At 41.2% G+C, this 20,337-nt stretch overlaps 1 protein-coding gene across 3 annotated transcripts in view; it reads right to left on the bottom strand.

Moving 5' to 3' along the window:
- Positions 1-1,096: 1,096 nt before the first annotated feature.
- Ube2w (ubiquitin conjugating enzyme E2 W) overlaps positions 1,097-20,337 on the bottom strand; it is a 66,336-nt gene continuing 47,095 nt past the window's right edge. For 2 of the 3 annotated variants that reach the window (XM_076563766.1, XM_076563768.1), the window contains one exon: positions 18,468-19,604. In XM_076563766.1, the coding sequence (XP_076419881.1) occupies positions 19,591-19,604 (14 nt within the window). In that variant the 3' untranslated portion in view covers positions 18,468-19,590. Of the gene's footprint in view, positions 2,556-18,467; positions 19,605-20,337 lie in introns of those variants that run through there. The other variant, XM_076563767.1, reaches the window with a different exon arrangement.

A 20,337-nucleotide genomic window follows, 5' to 3' on the forward strand; every position in this document is an offset into this window, starting at 1 on the left:
GTCGTCTGGAAGAGCAGCAAACACTCTTAACCAGCCCTCTTCTAGCTTTTCAACACACAAGAGTATTTTATCATTACCCAGAGTTCACTCTTGGTGGAATACATCGTACGGGTTGGTGTGGTGGTATTGTGTTCCCCAAAATATTGTGTACTCTAAAAATTTATCTGGGGTCAGAGAACAGAGAGCCACTAGATACAAAGGCTAGAAAATGGTGGCACTCACACCTTTAATCCTAGCATTCCAGAGATAGAAATCCCTCTGGATCTCTGTGAGTTCAAGGCCACATTGGAAATAGCCAAGCATGGTGACACACGCCTTTAATCCCAGAAAGCCAGCCTTTAATCCCAGAGAGTGGTGGTAGAAAGCAGAAAGATATATAAGGCGTGAGGACCAGAAACTAGGGGCATTTGGCTGGTTAAGCATGTGGCTGGTTAAGCTTCAGGCTTTCCAGCAGCAGTTCAGCTGAGAGCCATTGGGATGAGGACACAGAAGCTTCCAGTCAGAGGAAACAAGACCAGCTGAGGATCCGGCGAGGTGAGATAGCTGTGGCTTGTTCTGTCTCTCTGATCTACCAGCGTGGACCCCAATAACTCGCCTCGGGTTTGATTTTATTAATAAGAACTTTTAAGAATCCTGCTACAGGTTGGGACACGTGTATAGTGGTCCTCAGCTCTGGAAAAAAAAAAAAAAGAATAAACCCTGAACCAAACATGTCCTTCTTTAATTTTTGTGAGGTATTTTGTCATAGCAATGGGGAGGAAAGTAACTAAAACAGCTTAATAGCTTGTTTCTTTTAGTGCTCAGTAATATTCCTTTGTATTGATATACCACAGCTTATTTTTATTTTAAAAATTCATTTGTGTGTGTGTGTGTGTGAGTGTGTGTGAGTGTGTGTACGTGCATGTGCCATGGAGTAAGTGTGGGAGTCAGAGGACATACTTGCCAGTTCTCTTCTCCCACCATGTGCATCCTGGGATCAAACTCAGGTCATCAGGTTTGGTGGCAGATGCCTTTAGCTGCAGGGCCATCCATCATACCAGCCCATCACTGCTTTATTTATCTATTCGGTTACTAACATTAGCTACCTCTACAGTTTGGCAATTATGACTGAAGCCATTTATTTGGGTGAGGTTACTGCATGGACATAGAAGTTAACTCATTTGAACAAATTAACCAACAAAGGGAACGGTTAAGTCACATTGCAGGAATTTGCTTTAGTTTTATAAGAAACTGCCAGACTGACTTCCATAGTGGCTCCTAAGTTTTGTTCCACTCGTAATTAACAAAGAGTTTCTGCTGAACTCGGACCCTTCATCAGCACTCGGGTGTCACTGGTGCTTGAGACTTTAATTTTAGGAAATGTGGGTGTGGGATCCCATTGCTGCTTCAATCTAATCTCTAACGGCATACTAAAGCATGCATACCGCTTTATCTTTAACGTCAATCCAATATTGAGATCATTTGTTTAATCAAACATAAATGTCTCGGTAAGGTTACACCTGACAAGTAGAATTCTATAATGAGCCTTTGGTGGTGGTGAGGTGATACAAGCCTTTAATCCCAGCACTCAAGAGGCAGAGCCAGGTGGAGCTCTATGAGTTCAAGGCCAGCCTGGTCTACAACATGAGTTCTAGGACAGCCAGGGCTACACAGAGAAATCCTGTCTCAAAAAACCAAAAAAAAGGAGTAAAGAAAAAAAGAATTCTGTAATGGCTTTTACTGTTTTTACGCATTTTATGTTCCTGTAAATACAGCAGTTTACAAGGTGATTTATTATTTTTCTATACTCGGTAACTGGTTTATCCTTTCTTATACAATTAATACTTTATGTAGTCACTGTGTGTGACACATGGTTAAATATCCCAGTCTGAGGATTCTGAGCAGTCTGAGGCAGGAGAACAGTCAGTTTGAGTTTGCCTGGACTACATGTGAGACTATTTCAAACCAAAGAGAGAGAGGGGTGGCCATCACAGTAACACTAGCCTGGCTGACTTCTTAGATCATTTATCTTATGTTTTTAATTAATTACATATATCTTGATTTAAAATATTGATGCCAAGATAAAAGGTTTATAATGTCCAGTCATCCTTTTTTTTTTTTTTTTTTAAATAAAAAGCCAAGCACGTCTCAAGGTTGAATATTTGAGTCTTCTGGTTCTTGCCCCAAGTTCATGCCAATGAACTAACATTTTTGCACCTTTCTAAACGTGTACTGAAACACCTTACTGTAACACTATAAACAAACATGCGAATAGGAGTAATGATTCCTAGTGTAAGTAATCTCAATTGTGGGGGTTTGAATAGAAATGGTCCCAGAGACTCATGTGTTTGAATGTTTGGCCCATAGGGAGTGGCACTGTTAGGAGGTGAGGCCTTGTTGAAAGAAGTCAGCCACTGTGGAGGCAAGCTTTGAGGTCTCATATGCTCAAGCCAGGCCTAGGACAGCAGTCTCCTTCTGTTGCCTGATGGTCAAGATGCAGGACTCTCAGCTCCTTCTCCAGCACCATGTCTGCCTGCATGCTGCCATGCTTCTTGCCATGACGATATGAACTCAACCTATAAAAAAGCCCCAATTAAACATTTTCCTTTATAAGAGTTGCCATGGTCCTTGTATCTCTTCACAGCAAAAAATCCTAAGACACCAATTACCACAGAAAATACTTCAGTTTTTTTGTTAAAGATTTATGTTTGTTTTATGTGTATTAGTGCTTTGCCTTCGTGTATGTCTGTGCATCACAAGTGCACCACAGTACCCATGGAGGCCAGAAGAGGGCGCTGGATCACCTGAAACTGGAATTACAGAGTGTTACTAGCTGTCACAAAAGTGAAGGTGCTGGACATTAAACCTGGGTCCTCTGGAAGAACACACATTGCTCTTAACTGCTGAGCCATCTCTCCAGCACCTACAAGAAGTATTTAGAAAGTTGGGTCTAGTTACAAATTTTAGCACAAATCCTATCAGTTACTCAGTTTCTTATAAAACATTGGCTGATACAAATCATAGGCTTGTCATCCAGTTAATGCAAAAATCTACTACACAAATGGGCTGGAGACATGGCTCAGCATAAGGGCTGCCTGTGCTCTATTACGAGGATTGGAGTCTGGATTAGATCTTAGTATGTGTACTGGGCAGATCACAAACACCTGGAACCCTGCTCCAAGGGATTCGACACCTTCTTATGGCCACTGTGGACATCATACTCATGTACATAGACTCTCACAGACACATGTACCCATAAATACAAGTGAAAATATTTTTAAGAGTTTACTGTACAAAGTATAACTGCAGTTTCTTAAAGTTCTAGTGCTGTGTGCATTAATCATTTATAGGATTCAGTTGGTATCCCATGTTTCATGTTTTTTCAAGATTTATCATAGACTAGGAATGACTTGATAATGTGCTCAGTTATATTTGACCTCATCTTTGCAGGTTTTATTGAAGGGTTGAAATATCACCTCACATGCAGCCTCTGTCTTCCAGTTGTTAGACCCTGGGGATTGGGAACTTAGCTCAGTAGAGTGTGTGCCTATTATGAGCAAGGCCCTGGGTTAGGGAAACAAAAAACAGAAACACAATTCGAATATGCAATGTTTGACTACTGAGAGACTTCCCACTGGCCTGGGCAAGCGGTGCCACCAGACTGCATACTGGTGCACCTACCTGGTGATTTCAGCACTAAGAAGGCGAAGGCAGAAGGGCTGACAGGAAGAAGACAGCCAGAGCTCACAGGAAACACTGTCTCAGAACAAAACAAGTCACACAACAGTCAACACAAATTTCCATATTTATTATAAATAGGATATTTTCTCTTGTCCATTTAAAAACTTCTTATTTTTCTGCAAAACATAAAAACTCACTCTATCAAAGGAAGTAATAATGTATTCTTAAGGAGACAGACATAAAGCAACGGCTCTTCATCTTTGGCCTCTGAGGGGCACATTTGAGCTCATGAAAGCCTCTTTTCTTTTTTTTTTTTTTTTTTTTTTTTTGGGTTTTCGAGACAGGGTTTCTCTGTGTAGCTTTGCGCCTTTCCTGGAACTCACTTTGGAGACCAGGCTGGCCTCGAACTCACAGAGATCCGCCTGCCTCTGCCTCCCGAGTGCTGGGATTAAAGGCGTGCGCCACCACCACCCGGCGAAAGCCTCTTTTCAACCAACACTTTGTTCATGTAAAAATTTAACTACAGGTGCGATGTCAGAAACATCAGAAGGGGAGCAGGTGGGAAACTCTATGGTTGAACTTAAGGGTTAGACCTCTTGCTTGTTTAATCATTCACTTAACAAACACGTTGAACTCATTTGTAGCAGTCAATCGTGTAAGCAAATGGGATTTTTAAAAAGACATTATTTATGATCAATTCAAGTAAGTAAACTGCCAGGACTGAAGTCAAATTCCCGAAGATGTTCACTTGTTCCTGTTCAGTTGTATGTAAACTCTTACTACTAGAAGGTACGTTCTGGTCTCATCCCTACCTGGTGGTGCAGGCTTGGGATCCCTGCTACTCAGCAGCAGGAGGATGACAAGGGCCTGCATCGGCTGCACAGTAAGTTCAAGGCCATGATGGACAACTTGGTGAGACTATCATAATAAAAACATGTTTTGTTTGTGTTAATGTAAGGGTTGGAATGGGGGCTGGCTGCAGCTTGGGAGGAGGGGCATACCTGGCCTGCATGAGTCCTTAGGTTCAATGACGTTACTGAAAAAGAAATTTATTTTCTGATCTAGAAACTGCATTCACAATGGGGAACTATCATTTAAGAACCCTTGTTACTTTTTGAGGAACACATATGCTCATGCAAAATTACAGGCATTCCTCCAGAAATCACTTCAGCGTCCTCATTGACATTCCCAGGCTGGAAAATGGCCAAGTATCCCCATGATGTGGCCTTCTTGCAAGTGCCTTTGAATAAAAGCTGTCTATAAAGTGCAAAGATAACATTTCTAAAGGCCTTGTGGGGCCCGTATAACGCCCATACAAGCTGTTAGACTGTGCCAAGATCCATGCATTCTTCCGGGTATAGACAATGTCTCTGAGAGAGGTCAAGCACATATTTCAAGCACATACACAGCATTCCGGAAGATGCACTCATCTTCCCAAAGACAGCTACCAGTGAACTTAATGATTCCAGTGGCCATCTCACTGACATCTTATTGATGGCCTTCCTGCTTGTGGTAGGTAAGAAATGCCCCCATCACCTCAGGTATGTGAATACTTGATCCCCAGTAGATGGCACTGTTTGAGGAGGTTTAGGTGGTAGGTGTGGCCTTGATGCAGGAAGTACACCACTAGGGGCAGGCTTTGAGATGAAAAGACCAGGGCCACTTTTAATTACTCTGCTTCTTTGCTTGCAATTCAAGGTGTGCAGCTTTCTGCTTCTAGTGCTATGCCTAGTGCATGCTGCCATGTTGTCCTAGCCATTGTGGACTCTGACCCTTTAGGACTGTAATCCTAGCAATCTTTCTTCTACAAGATGCAGTAGTCATGGTGAATTTATCAGAGCAACAGAAATTGATTCAATGTGCCATCTTACAGAACAAAATACTTTGATTCTCTGACTTCTTATACTTTCACTCCAGCAAGCTCTTAAAATCCTTTTTTCTAATCCCCCCCCCCCCCCCCCCCCGGAGCTGAGGACAGAACCTGGGGCCTTGCGCATGCTAGGCAAGAGCTCTACCCCTGAGCTAAACCCCAACTCCTTTCTAATACCTTCTATGACAACTCAGGTATTGAAGTTGGCTTGGTGTGGGCACATTTTTCTTCTGACTTCTAGGATCTGCTTCAGGGAGTTGGTGCCAGCCCTGAGCACTTGCATGTGATAACCTCTCCTGGGCCATTCTTACATCCTAGACACTGTTCAAGCATCTACAAAACCCAGCTCCACAGATAAGCCCTTAGGTCCTAGGAACATCATCTCAGTGTGTCCTGGATGCATTATGATGTGACTTAAACCTATGTATAGACCTGGCCAGTAGAAAAGGAGGGGCACTAATAGATCTCAGAGGGAAAGACAGGGATGTACTTTCAGTAGGGAGGCATGAGGCACCTCCACAAGCTGTAGAACTTCAGAGGAGTCAAGAAAACCAAAATCTTTGGAGCCATGCATCCAAACAACACAGTCCTATATGCCAGGGTCTCAAGTTTGTAAACAGAAGGTTCTCTCCCACCCACTAGTTCCCAAATAACCACCCAGAGACTTAACATTACTTAGAAATGCTTGGGCAGTAGCTCAGACTTATTATTAACTAGGTCTTATACTTAAATTAATCCATAATTCTTATATTTGTTAGCCACATGGCTTGGTACCTTTTTCTCAGTACACCATTCTCATTTTGCTTCCTCTGTCTGGCTGGTGACTCCTGACTCCACCCTTCCTCTTCCCAGAATTCTTAGTTTGGTCACCTCGCCTATACATCCTCCCTGGATACTGGCCAATCAGTGTTATATTAAACCAATTCGAGTGACAAATCTTTAAAGTGTATAAGAGGATTATTCCACAGCACAAGTTTTCCCAACTCAGGCCTTGACCTTTACATAACAGATTTGCTTCATCTGGCAGCATCCAAGCATTGATGAAGCTGGGTATCTTTTTTTGTTGTTGTTGTTGTTTTGTTTTGTTTTTTCAAGACAGGGTTTCTCTGCATAGCTTTGCGCCTTTCCTGGAGCTCACTTGGTAGCCCAGGCTGGCCTTGAACTCACAGAGATCCTCCTGGCTCTGCCTCCCGAGTGCTGGGATTAAAGGCGTGCGCCACCACCGCCCGGCATTTTAAATTTTTTTTGTTTTGTTTTGTTTTTTGAAGCTGGGTATCTTGAACCCTGAGACTTCAGCCTTTTGCTTTGCTGGTAGGGACTGAACCCAGGGCCTTCTACATGCTGAGCATACTCTGTTGAGCTATCTGTCAGCTCTAGGACTTTGGTTTTTCTTATGCTTCTGTGAAAGGTGACTTTGGCAGCTACCCAGAAAACCTTGTTGTTCACACTTGATAGTTTAACTGCTCTCAACTTTTCATTATCCCTCCATAGGGGATGCTATAGATTAAATTCCATCTCTCTCACCATTATTATGTTGAAGTCCAAATTTCCAATGTGGTCTCTATCTTCTATCAACACAGAGGTCATATGGGCATACAGCAAGATAGTGGTCACCTAGAGTCCTTGTATTCATTGTCAGCCATGCTTTTCAAACTTTATACTGTTAAAATTAGTCCCTGCCTCTTAACCCTCCCCCCACTATAAGTTTTCTTCCAAGTTACCACTGATAAGTTACTTATTCTTGTGACAGCATCTCACTATGTAGCTAGCCCAGATGGGCCTTGAATTTGTGATCTTCCTGTCTCTGCCTCCTGAGTATACAGATTATAGGTATTAACCACCATACTTGGCTGTCATTTGTGAAAGTTTTAACAAGTCACAAGATACCAGTAGCAGGGACTTTTCAAACTCCGTATGTAATATGTGATGGAGTCCTCGTTAAGCATATAATGAGTGTGTCTCCAAGCCCCAGCTTACTTTTTCCTTGCACCCACCCAGTGCCAACTGTAGTGGTCTGGCACCTCCAGGAAGCAGACACTGCAGTTAGGAGGGCGAGAGGACTGTTAGCAGGTTAGTTTGTGAATGATCCAGAAGTCTGAGCTGGAGAAACCAAGCCACAATGTGGATTTAAGCATGAAGGGAAGTACAGGAAAGCCAATGTGGGTCGTGTATTAGCTACGTTTTTGTTGCTGGGATAAAACACTATGACTCAGAGAAAGCTTTGAAGAATTTCTTCTGGCTTATAGTTTTAGAAGGCTAGAGTCCATAAGGTTTCCCCGAGAAGCTTGCTCACTGCCCATGGGCAACTTATTCTAGAACAAAGGTGGATCCTGAAGGATATGAGCTCTTGTCCTGCTCAGGGGCCGGGGGCCAGGGCCAGCCGAGAAACATGTGTCCTAATAATGCAGCCACTGTTCCCACTTCACATCCCTCTGTGACACCTAACTCTTCTACTGGAGTGTCTTTCAACATATAAAAATGAAATGTGGAATTCAATCATTCAAACAGAACTGAAATAATCATTGAGACCTATAAACCGTTGCGCTGGAAAAATCAACATCTTTTTTTTTTTTTTTTTTTTTTTTTGGTTTTTCGAGACAGGGTTTCTCTATGTAGCTTTGCGCCTTTCCTGGGACTCACTTGGTAGCCCAGGCTGGCCTCGAACTCACAGAGATCCACCTGGCTCTGCCTCCCGAGTGCTGGGATTAAAGGCGTGCGCCACCACCGCCCGGCTCTTTTTTTTTTTTTAAAGATTTATTTATTATGTATACAGAAGAGGGTGCCAGATCTCATTACAGATGGTTGTGAGCCACCATGTGGGTGCTGGGAATTGAATTCAGGACCTCTGGAAGAACAGTCAGTGCTCTTCACCTCTGAGCCATCTCTCAAGCCCCAAATTAACATCTCTTTAAAACAATTTTTAAAAACTTATTTATGTATATGAGTGTTTTGTCTGCATATATTTATGTGTACCACATGCATGCCTGGTGCCCAAAGAGGTCATAAAAAGACATCAGATCCACTGGAACTCAAGTTATAGATGGTTGTGAGCCATCATGTGAGGGCTAGGAATTGAATCCAGGTCTTCTGCAAAAGCAAACAAGTGCTCTTAACCCCTGGGCCATCACTCCAGCCCCCAAATATATTTTTTTTTTTTAAATAAAGCAGCTAGTATTGGGAGATGGCTTGAGTGATATTACCTTGTTTTTTTGACAGATACTAGTATAATAGTATATATATATAAAATCATGCTAAGCTGCAAATTGTAAAGGCATGCTGTAAACACGGGCTTAGCTAAAATGCTGTAAAACAATGATTTTGGGCATGTTCTTGCTAGGATGAAGAGCTAATAATTGGTGGCCTAGGAAACAAAGAAGCCACACAATGGATGGAAGCATGCTTTAACAACACACACACACACACACACACACACACACACACACACACACACACACACACAAAACCAATTACACAAATTATGACATGCAACAAAAATCATGTGCGCTGATGTTTCCAAGCTTGTTTAAAATGGCAAAACCTCTCTAAAACCGACATATGTGGAATGTCAACATGAAATGTCGTTAAGTGTGCCTTTGAGGTACCTGCAAGGAAGTGCTGAACCCAAGCAACAACCTGAAAACCCTCACACCCACAGAGAAGTTCTGTCTCCTTCACACATTATTTCAACTAGTAACATCAATTCTTGTTACTGCAGGAAGCATCTCTGAAAATCTTCAAACTATAAACTATGATCGAAGTATCTGAACATGACTGTAGGAATCTGGGGAGGCAGCCTCGCCAGTTGGGTCCCAGGGACTCAAGGCCAGTCTGGTAACTGGGGGACACCCTGCCTCAAAACAGCGACACTAAACAAGCACCCAATCAAAGCTAGGGATGCTCTCCTCTCTCTGCCATAAAACGTTTTTGAAACATCGGAGTATGAGTGTAGAACAGAGGACAACCTTGGTAGCATCTTTAGATGACACCACCTCTTTTGAGACAGGGTCTCTCAACTGGCCCGAAACTCACTAAGCTAGGTTCCCTGGCTAGGCATGAGCCCCAAAGGCTCTCCTGTCTCTGCTTTCCCAATGCTGAGATTACAAGTGTGTCACAACACCCAGAATTTTTACATGGGTTTCAGGGTTGAACACAGGTCCTCACTCTTGCACCTAGTTTTGGACCAGTATATGAGTGCTTGTCCGATCAGGCCTTGAACTTGTGGAGCTGGCAGCAGGCTGGGTGAGTGGAGCCCTCTTTCCGTGAGAGTGTTTTTCACTCCATTACCATTTCCAAAGACCGAAGTCTGAGTGTACTGTTTCTTCAATTAGCTGGCAAGGCAGGCAAGTGGCCTCTGTGGGCACCAGGCAGGCTCACATGGTTCACAAGACAGACAGACACACAGAGCCAGAAGCCAGTAGAAAGTGGCTGGGGACAAGGCAGAGTTGGGGGATGGGGATTTGAGGGAGTATCTAGCTCAAAAGATAGTAAAAGTCAATAACCAACTAGGAACATTTAAAAAGTACCCCCACTCCAACATGACGTCAGGTAAATTGCATCTTCAACCACCTCTCCCCTTGAGCAGAGCCAGAGCTTAACTTCCACCTAGCTGTTGGAGGGCACAAGTCAGTCTGTGGCAGATGCTAGTCAGGTTTCAGTTTGGAAGAACCGACTTTGTGGTGATCAGATTGACTGTTGTTTCCAGAACACACTGCAGTCAGTGCCCATGTTCTAGTCTAATTTCAGACATGAGTTTCCTTGAATCCCGCTGGTACAAGGAGTCTGACTCGGTGCTGGCAGACTCAGTGATGGAGCCCTACTGTAGTGGATCTTAACCTGTTGGCTACGACCACAGGGGTCACCTAACACCACTGGAAAAGTTATTTACATCACAATTCATAACAGTACCAAAACTGGTTATGAAGTAGCAATGCAAATAATTTTACGGTTGGGGTCACCACAACATGAGAAACTATATTAAAGGGTCACAGCACTAGGCAGGTTGAGAACCACTGCTCTACAGAATCAACACTTTTCAAATGTTTCTATTTGGGTGGCATGTCGTGCCAGTGGCCTGAAGTCACTTGGGACATATTCTGGGCTTTACTTTCTGTCACTGCTTTACGGTGGCTCTACTTCAGAGAGATCTCCTCCCAAACTGAAAAATGTCCTGAGCACACAAGCAGCTTGAGTTGGCCTCAACTCAGCCAGTGCAAATAAAGACTACGTCTCCACTACAGACCTGAATTGATCACCTAAGCCTGCTTCCATCCCCTATTTCTCCACTCCCCTGCAGTAACCTGCCACACCACTGCACTTACCTTCTTCACCTTGCTGCTGTCCACCAGCCTCTGTACTTCTGACCTTGGCCACTGCCTGGAACTCACCTACAACACTTAGAGTTTGCAAACAATTCATTCCCGTGCGTCTCAGATGCTGGCGTTTACCTACAGCTTGTGTGTGTATGTGGGGGGGGGGGGGATCAGACTTTTCCACAATGTAGTTTACTTACTTCCCTTATGACGTAAGCCTTGTCAAGATCTGTGTCCTCTCCTACATACTACCCTACCTGGCCAATGAGATCATCAGCTGAGCAAGAATCGGTTTAATGTGGATCAGTTTTATGATTTACTGTTCCCTGAATGTGTTCAATTTAAAACACCTATATATGAATAACTCAAGGCAAGCAACTTGCCTCTGGGATAAGGTAATGATATGATAAACACTTATTCAAACAGGCAAAAATCAATAAATTAATGATTAAAGAGCAAATGTCTCAAGCTCTCTGGGACGAGAAGGGAACGGTTTGGCTGCCTTGACTTTACATGGTGGTCTGGGTATTTATTTAAAACAGGTAGCACCTGAATATTTCTCTCAAAAAGACGAGACTAAAGCTACAAGTATAGGGCAAGAGATGGCTCAGTGCTTAGGAGCATTGGCTGTTCTTCCAGAGGTCTTGAGTTCAACTCCCAGCATGCATATGGAGTACAACTGTCTACAAGTGTAGTCCCATGGGTTCAGACATCCTCTTCTGGTGTACAAGCATGCAGACAAAAATACCCATGTACATAACCCAATAAATCTTTTTTAAAAAGACACAAGTATAATCAATTCAATACACATTAAAAACCAATATGCTAAGTACTGTCTCTTACGGGCTGGGATCACCAATCCAACTGCAGTGGTCTACCTATGACCAGAGGACACAGGATACATGATGGGTAGGAGGGAGGGAAGACAGGACAGGACGACTCAGCTTTACTAGTTGAACGTTAAGTACCACAACCTCCAGGTAGAAAAGCAGATGCTGGGGCTGGAGATGGCTCGGGTGTTAAGAGCCCGTGCTGCTCTTCCAAAGGACTTAGCTTCAGTTCCTAGTACCCATATAGCAGCTCACAATGATTCAGAAATTCAGAACGCTCATCTGCAGGTGCTACCCAAACATGATGCACATACGTATATAAACATGTATGAGGGCGGGTGCGGTGCTGGCGCGCGCGCGCGCGCGCGCGCACACACACACACACACAAAACTCTCATACATAGTAAAAATAAACCTTTTTTTTTTTTTTTTTTTTTTTAAGAAAAGCAGACGCTGGGCCTTGAGCCAGGAACATTAGCACTATCTATATAGTAAGTCTTACGTTACTACGACTTTGGCATGAAGCTTGGTGGTAACCAAGAACAGCCTGGGAACTCTAGGCAGGTGCTGAACACCCATAACGGCCAGGGAGCTGGAGAGAGGGCAATGTTTTAAGGCTAGATCCACTATGATTTGATAAGAAACGTGAGAAAGGATTGGGTGAAATGTCAGATTTGTTCAGTATTCAGAACAGAAAACGCTGCCATTAAGTTACAACAGGAAAGATAGAAACTTGCTTTTATTGGAGTAAGAGTAGAGATTCAAAGTTTTTTCATGTCGAGTTAAATATATGCAGGACATAGGTATCCATACTCAGGTTTCCTGCCCAATGATACATGGTCACCTACAGTGTCCTCAAAGGTGAGGTAGACATGAAAAAATACTTTCTATCCTGGATTTTTCCTCTCCTTTTCCTAAGGAGAATTACTGGTGTCCCTTCCTGAATAGAACACAGATTGTACCATGTATGTGCCTTGCACTAATCCAACCATACTTTTTAAAATAATATAACCAGTCAAAAGACTCTTCTAGGGATTTGCACCAGGGCAGAAACAGAATACTGCAGGCAGAAGTAGAAAACTATGGTTCTGGCCTTCGCTAGTGAAGCGCACAACACTATCACCTGACCTTTCAATTCAGTTGTTTTAATTGGACTGCACGCTGCCTCTGTCTGAATCACTAAGCGTTGGGGAGGGACTCCAACAGACGCACACAGATTCACAGCAGTCTAAACTAGTGGAGGAAGTCAGACCTCCTATGAGAAACAGAATCTACTTTAAGGGTTGTGGAGAACGGCAAAGGAAGAGCAAGCTGCTGCATCTCTCCAACCACCTGCTTATCTGGTAAGGGCTGCAACAGCAGCATGCTGATAGAAGACGACTAAGGTGTTCTGCAGACAAGCAGGTCCCTTGAGGAAAAGAACAGTTAAAGCACACTCGCTGCCTAGAGTCAGATGCAGCAACAAACCTGCTCAATTCCTTCTCTCTTCTTGTAGCTTCAAGAATCATCTTAGTTAGCTGACCAGTTGGTACACTCAGAAAAGCATCCAGAATTCTTTATGCTGTGCCCTTGACCATAACACTTCTAAGTTAAGCAACGTCAGAGTCACAGTAACTCAAAGTGTCCAGGTCTCAGTTTCTAATCCGGCCCCCCTCCCCAAGACAGAGTCTCACCATGTAGCCCTGGCTGTCCTGGAACTACGTAGACCAGGCTAACCTCAAACTCACAGAGATCCACCTGCCTCTGCTTATAAGTGCTGGAATTAAAGGCGTGCAACACCACACCTAGTTTGCCTGCCACTCTTTAGTAAGATTTATGTTTTGTTCAGATTCAGGATTAGGGACTGAGGCTAGGCAGCAGACGGTGCTGAGCTACATCTCCAGTCCTGTTAAATGTTGGGGAGGTCTTATTAAATTCAGGCTGTCCTGAATTATAGATGACAATCTTGAAGTGTTTGCAGAGTAGCCGAGGTCACAGGCACGGGCATTATACCTGGCCAAGATTTGCTTCACTGAAACATAAAGTACCCCCTACTGAATATTGACCATCTATGGACAAGCAACTTTAGTGATACCCTTCATGCTGTGCACTCATTTTGGAAATAGATGCTATTTGTTTCCATCATATTTTAAATAGTAGGCTTTTATATACAAGAACCACTATACAAATTAAATTGTACATTATTATAAACTATAGAACTCTTAGTACTTATCCAATTTAGTATTCAAGTATACAGGGATGGGGAGAGCAAATGACAGCTGCTTTATTATTAAAAGTTACTCAGTTCCATAAAGCACACAAAGTAACCTATGTTCAACTAACAAAAAGTTTGTACATGTATTGAAAAATAGATAACAAATTTGTCTGTCTTAACATTTACATTCTATTTAAAAAGTAGTTACTTTACATACTTTTGCAATTTGTATTTATAAAATATATATACCCACCCTATTCAAATCCTCAAGCATGAGCTTCCATTTCTAATCAAATGCACAATATATATTGTGAACCAAATGAATTACGGCAGCAATAAAATGAAAAAATTCAATGTGACCTGAACACGTACTTAATTCTTGACTACTACATAATTAATTCCACTCAAATAAATCTTTACTATGTGCCTGACTATTTGCATTTATGTGAACGTGCTGTTATTGTGAAAACATTTGCACCTTCGTGGCATCTTGATAAAAATCTCAGTCCTCTTTCAGGCTTTAAGACAGTGGAGTTTTCAGTCTTTCCATAGACCAGAGACTATGACAAGTTATGTGTCACACAAAGTCCAGAAAAAGTTTTCAGTGTGGTTTGTCTTTGAGAAAACAACTTACATGATTGCATCACCTAGTCTTGAAAACCCAGGCTGTGTGCCCAAAGGGCGCCAGAGCTGACTCTCCTTCCCCGACAGCTCCTCACACGTGCAGTGGAGATCCGAGGGCTGGAGAGACTCTCGCCACTCGGGCCTTCCGTTCACAAATCAAAGCATCGAAACACAACTTTATTGACAGAAGTTTTTAAGACAATCCTATCATCACTCAGAGAGGAACAGCCAAATGTAAGTATCAATAAGAAGTCTGAGAACTGAAATTACAACTATTACCTCACTTAGCAGATCACAGCACTAGCAGAGAGCCAAGTCTGACAGACAGACTTGATGGCTACGCCTCTAAAGAGAAGGACGCCTAAACCCTGTCTTGAGTTAATCAACAATTTATGTTGAGAAAATCACCCACAAATGATTTCAGTAAAATAACACCATATTTAAATGTAAAGACAACTTAGCTAACGTGAGAAATAGACTCTGGAAGCGTCTCTATCTACAAGGAAACAAGTAGAAACCCTCCATGCCACTACTGAGAAATTCAACCACAGCTCACCGCTTCTTTCTGTCAATTACTCAACACATTTAGCAACCTGCTGATGAAATCAAGTTAGGTACAAAAAACGGCGCGTGTTTTATTTATAGAAAGTATTTCTTAATTTCTTAAAATTTTTCAGTGTAATTTTAACTATCTTCCTTCTCTAGTTCCCTAACTTTAAAAAAAAAAAAAAAAAAACAAAAACAAAAAAAAAAACAAAAAACAACAACCTAACTTCTGAGTCAGTAAAGGAAACTGTGGAAGACATGGAGTATCTGTGAGAAGAAGGGTGAGGAGCTGACAGACAGGGAGGCTAAGACGGAAGGTCAACAACAAGGTCGGGAGAGCTGCTGCAACAGACACCTTCCAAGATGCCAACTATGCCAAAGCATTAGAGGTCCTGGCACAATACCAAGCTGGGAGGTGGCTGACTGTTGGGCCCTGTGGCTGGCTGACTGTTGGGCCCTGTGGCTGGCTGACTGGTGGGCTCTGTGGCTGGCTGACTGGTGGGCTCTGTGGCTGACTGGTGGGCTCTGTGGCTGACTGACTGGTGGGCTTTGTGGCTGACTGGTGGGTTCTGTGACTGGCTGACTGGTGGGCCCTGTGGCTGACTGACTGGTGGGCTCTGTGGCTGACTGGTGGGCTCTGTGGCTGACTGCTGGGCTCTGTGGCTGGCTGACTGCTGGGCTCTGTGGCTGACTGACTGGTGGGTTCTGTGGCTGGCTGACTGCTGGGCTCTGTGGCTGACTGACTGGTGGGTTCTGTGGCTGGCTGACTGGTGGGCTCTGTGGCTGACTGACTGGTGGGCTCTGTGGCTGACTGACTGCTGGGCTCTGTGGCTGGCTGCTGGGCTCTGTGGCTGACTGCTGGGCCCTGTGGCTGACTGGTGGACCCTGTGGCTGGCCGACTGCTGGGCCCTGTGGTGGTGCAAATGAGGCTCGGGGCCTCTCCAGGGCGGCTGCCACTGAGTGACCCCCTTAGACCTGCAGATTGGTAATGAATCTGCAGAAAGGTACTTTTTGAAAATCAATTTACAGGCATATACAATTAAACATAATTATAAACTTTTAGGTTTTCAACAAAGATATATTAAAAAAAAAAACTAATAAAAATGAGAAATATAAGCAGCAGTAACCATGAAAGCTGAGACCTAGTGACACTGAATTTTTTTATTAAAAAAAAAAAAACAACCAAAAAACCTTTGAAAACACAGTACCTCCTCTTCTCCTCTACTTCTAAGAAGTTTTAACAAGTTTTAAATATCGCAATTTTCAAAAACAATAGGTTTTTTAAAAAAGGATTTCATTACTAGAAATAACATATTTACACACTATTTTCATATCACTAATCATTTTCATTACTGTCAATTTATCTTTGCTTGAACAAACCAGTCACTAGATATGTTTTAGAAACTCAAGAAGTTATTAACCATTGTAGGTAATTAATGATATATATGTGTGTATTTGCATATATTTAAAATCAGAAAGAGAAAATAGTAAACCACCCTAGTTACTTCCTAACAAATACCTATATATCAACTCAAAGCAACATAATTACCGTGTTTCTCCAGTTGGACTGTGGACTACATATAAGCTATCATCCCTTTCTCCTAGGGCTTAAAAATGCTTTATTTCCCTGCTGGCTAAAGAGATAATTACACATTATATGTTCTATAGATAGAAGTAAATATTAACTCCTGAAGAGAACAGCCACAAAATCTGTCTTTACAAAAATTTCCCACAAAACTGAAAATAACCTTTCTCCATAACCTATAGCATTTGTCTATACTCATACGGGTGCCAAGTTCTTAACTGCAAAAAGAAGGGACTGCAAGTATCACATCTTTAAAACAAACTGGCAACGCAGGAGAATGGCCTGAAATAAATGTGTGAAAGAGAGAGAGACAGATACACATAGCTTCTAAGTATAAAATATAATGTTGCAAGCTAGTACTCAGTGTCGGGGATGCAGGAGGAGGGAATGAACTCAGCAAATTTCACATAAATTTCTTGTAATTCCGGTTCTCTTTCAATAATATGTTACAGCAAAATATTTGTTTTACTGACAGCCACAACCTGCCTTCAACTGAACAATGAACCACATACACATCTTACGTCTTTCAATACTGTAAAATAGTTATATGCAAGTGTAAAAGAATTTTCAGTGACTCCTAAATTCAAGGGAGTAAAGTTAATCTGATTATGAATTATTAATAGTTCTTATTTTCTTCACTTGGAATAAAAAATGAACTAAAATTGTTTGGTTCCCCCCCCATTTCATTTCAATCTAGTTTATAGTATCTGTATATACAGAGGTATATTAAAACAGTTATAAAAACGCAACTGAAGCTATTACTCTACACTATAGCACTGAATGCTTGACCTGGTGTATTAATTCCTTTGGTGAATAAACGTCACAGGTCACTTCTTATGAAAGGATTTTAGTTAGGACTATGAACACAGAGAAGAATTCCCCTGTACTGCCCCACCCCACCCTGAAAAAGATCACATTAATTAGCATTTTAGAGCAGTAACAGAAAACATGGGAACACCTCATTTACAGCTGTAATTTTCATATTAAAAGCAGTGAAAACTAAGAAGTTATAGATTTTTTTGTGTTAAATAGGCCAACTAATAAAACTAATAATGATCACTGTGAGAACTTATGTATACCCAGTCAAGAGAGAAGAAAAATGTTTATCATCTTTAAAAAATGACCACTGCTACCTAGCAGTATAAACAGCTCCACAATTTGGTGGCTGGCCATGGTTTTAATTGTTTTTTCAAGTTATTTCTACAGCAGACATATTTTTGAAGTCTACCCACCCCTGAGTTCAGCAGTTATACTTTTAGAGTGTAAAATTATATGCCCTTAATTAACAACATGTACAAAGCTACAAAATGTCATCTACACAGAGATTAAAAACAAGTTTTAAAATATTCTTTACCAATTATCAATTGGATGATTTTATGGGGGTACACATGTCAGACCTTTCAGCCAATTGGCTTTCATTTTTAAGCCCAAATCAATTAATATAGTCACGGAAGGATATTCAAAAAGAGTGCAACAGTAAGGCATTAGTAAAAATAACATTGTCATAGAAACAGATCTTGCATATGTGAAAAGGTAATTTATAAAATACATTAATTGCTTCTTAAAAAGACCTAGTTGTAGCATCATTAACTTACATGGTACATGGTACTTAGAATGGAACCTTTCCAACAACTGTATTATAGATTAGATAGAGATAGATAGACAGACAGACAGACAGACAGGTACAGAGAGACAGATAGAAAAACTTCATCTAGCTGTAAGCAAAATCTTTTCAACAAACAAACAAATTCTTCCAAGAAAACCTGTATGGTTGTGTGAAACAAATAAGCAAACCTATCATTTTATAGTGTTCTTTTGCCAAAATCTTAAAATAAAAATGTCCACACTCTTTTGTTAAAACATTAAGCCTCTGTCAAAAATGTATTTCTCATTTTAGGGTACAGGATTGAAGGACAAGATGATACAAGTAAAGAAAATTTACAAGAAAAAAACTTGACAAAAGTCTTTCAATTAAAGTACTATAACATTCAAACAACTTAAAATGTAACAAAAGAAACAAGATTACAAACAAAAATGTTCATGGATTCCAAACATAAATAAAGAAATAGTGTTTAGGCATAGGGCTCATGCTGATGGCTAGCAGGAAGTAACAGAGTGTAACATACTGGGGAAAAATAACAGGCCCAAATAATGGATGGCGGTAACTGCCATTTTTTTTTTTACTTCCAAAATAAAGCCTTGGTTAAACCATTCACACCCTATATTATTCACACCTTTACTTCAGAGATTGAGGACTATGTACAACAAATGAGTTTATTTTCACCATAGGGATAACATATTGTACCTCTCTGCCAATGTTCCTTGAAAACTTTCCATGTCAAAACAATTTGACAGCAGATATAAACGATTAAATAAATACGCAATGATCTTTCTTACGGTCCTTTAAAGATGCATGTTATTTCATGCTGTTAGCCTTAGGATCACAGTGCATAGAATCCAAATATAAACGGTTGGGGTGACTTTCAATGTAATGTTGGATCCCTCACTTTCCTTATAATCCCACGATAACCGATAAATTCATTTCATAGGCCCTATCATGCATTAATCACCAAGTGGCAGGAGTTAAGAAAACTCTTCCTGTATCAACGTCCATTGCCGGCAATGAACGTCCCCAAACCACCGAGGAAGTCACTGTTATTGCACAATACATGAGGACCTGGAACTTTTCCAAAAGCTTAAAAAAATAAAAATAAAAAATGGAATTATATTTGACATTTCCTGACACCTGCATTAATACTGTATGACTAATATAAAAGCATGTCAGTTGCCTGGACTGAGCCAGCGATCAACATGCGCCCAGAATGCACACGAGTAAAAATGCAGTAAAAGGAAGTAGTCTTCATTGCCTATAGGTCACTTCCAGTCAAAGGTTAAAGTTCAAAGACTGAATGATCAAAGTGCTCATTTTCTCAGTAGGACTATCTTCTGCTACGAGGATGATAACAGTGGCATCAACAAGTATCATCTTTAAGAAAAGGAGAAAAAAGAGAATTAAAAAGTTAAGCATGTGTAAGTCATCTACAAGTTAATCTCATGTAGAAATAACATCAAGTAGCAAGAACATGGCTGATCTGACTTGCCTCTCTCAATCGTTACAGATAAAAATTTGTGTTCGATTATATAGTGACAATCAAACCAACCTTTATTCTTTCAAGGAAGTAAGTTTACAAAAAACTTTAAAATATATGGTTAGTATATTAGTTCAATATAAAACAAGAAATTGATATGATAAGGTAGCACATATTTAGGATACATCTTAAGAGAGTTTATCCAAAAGCAGTACTTAGACAGTCATGCTACTTTACACAAAATAATACATCACATGATTTTAGTCTACGCAACAACTCTCCAACAATGAGATACAACTTTCAAGTCAATCAACAGACACTTAATGCTGCTAATGTTCCTTCAGAAAACGAATTTTCAGAAAGTATATATACATGTGCAAGGTCATTTAAAACCCAAAGAATTATTCTGTAATCCCTTCTGGTCCCTCAGCATATTATATTTAGATAGTATATAACTATAGGGTCCATGACTTATTTTACAAAACTGATTTCACAAAAATGTATCCGAGGAATTTGAGGACTAGTTACTTTCAAAAAGAAGCTTCAGACTAGTGACAACTCCTAAGAGCTGTGAAAGTTTGTAAAGAAAAAACTCAGAAAACACTGGCCAAATGTTCCATAAATAATTCA

Source organism: Peromyscus maniculatus, chromosome 2 (genome assembly GCF_049852395.1).
Source record: "Peromyscus maniculatus bairdii isolate BWxNUB_F1_BW_parent chromosome 2, HU_Pman_BW_mat_3.1, whole genome shotgun sequence".
Lineage (NCBI taxonomy): Eukaryota > Metazoa > Chordata > Mammalia > Rodentia > Cricetidae > Peromyscus > Peromyscus maniculatus.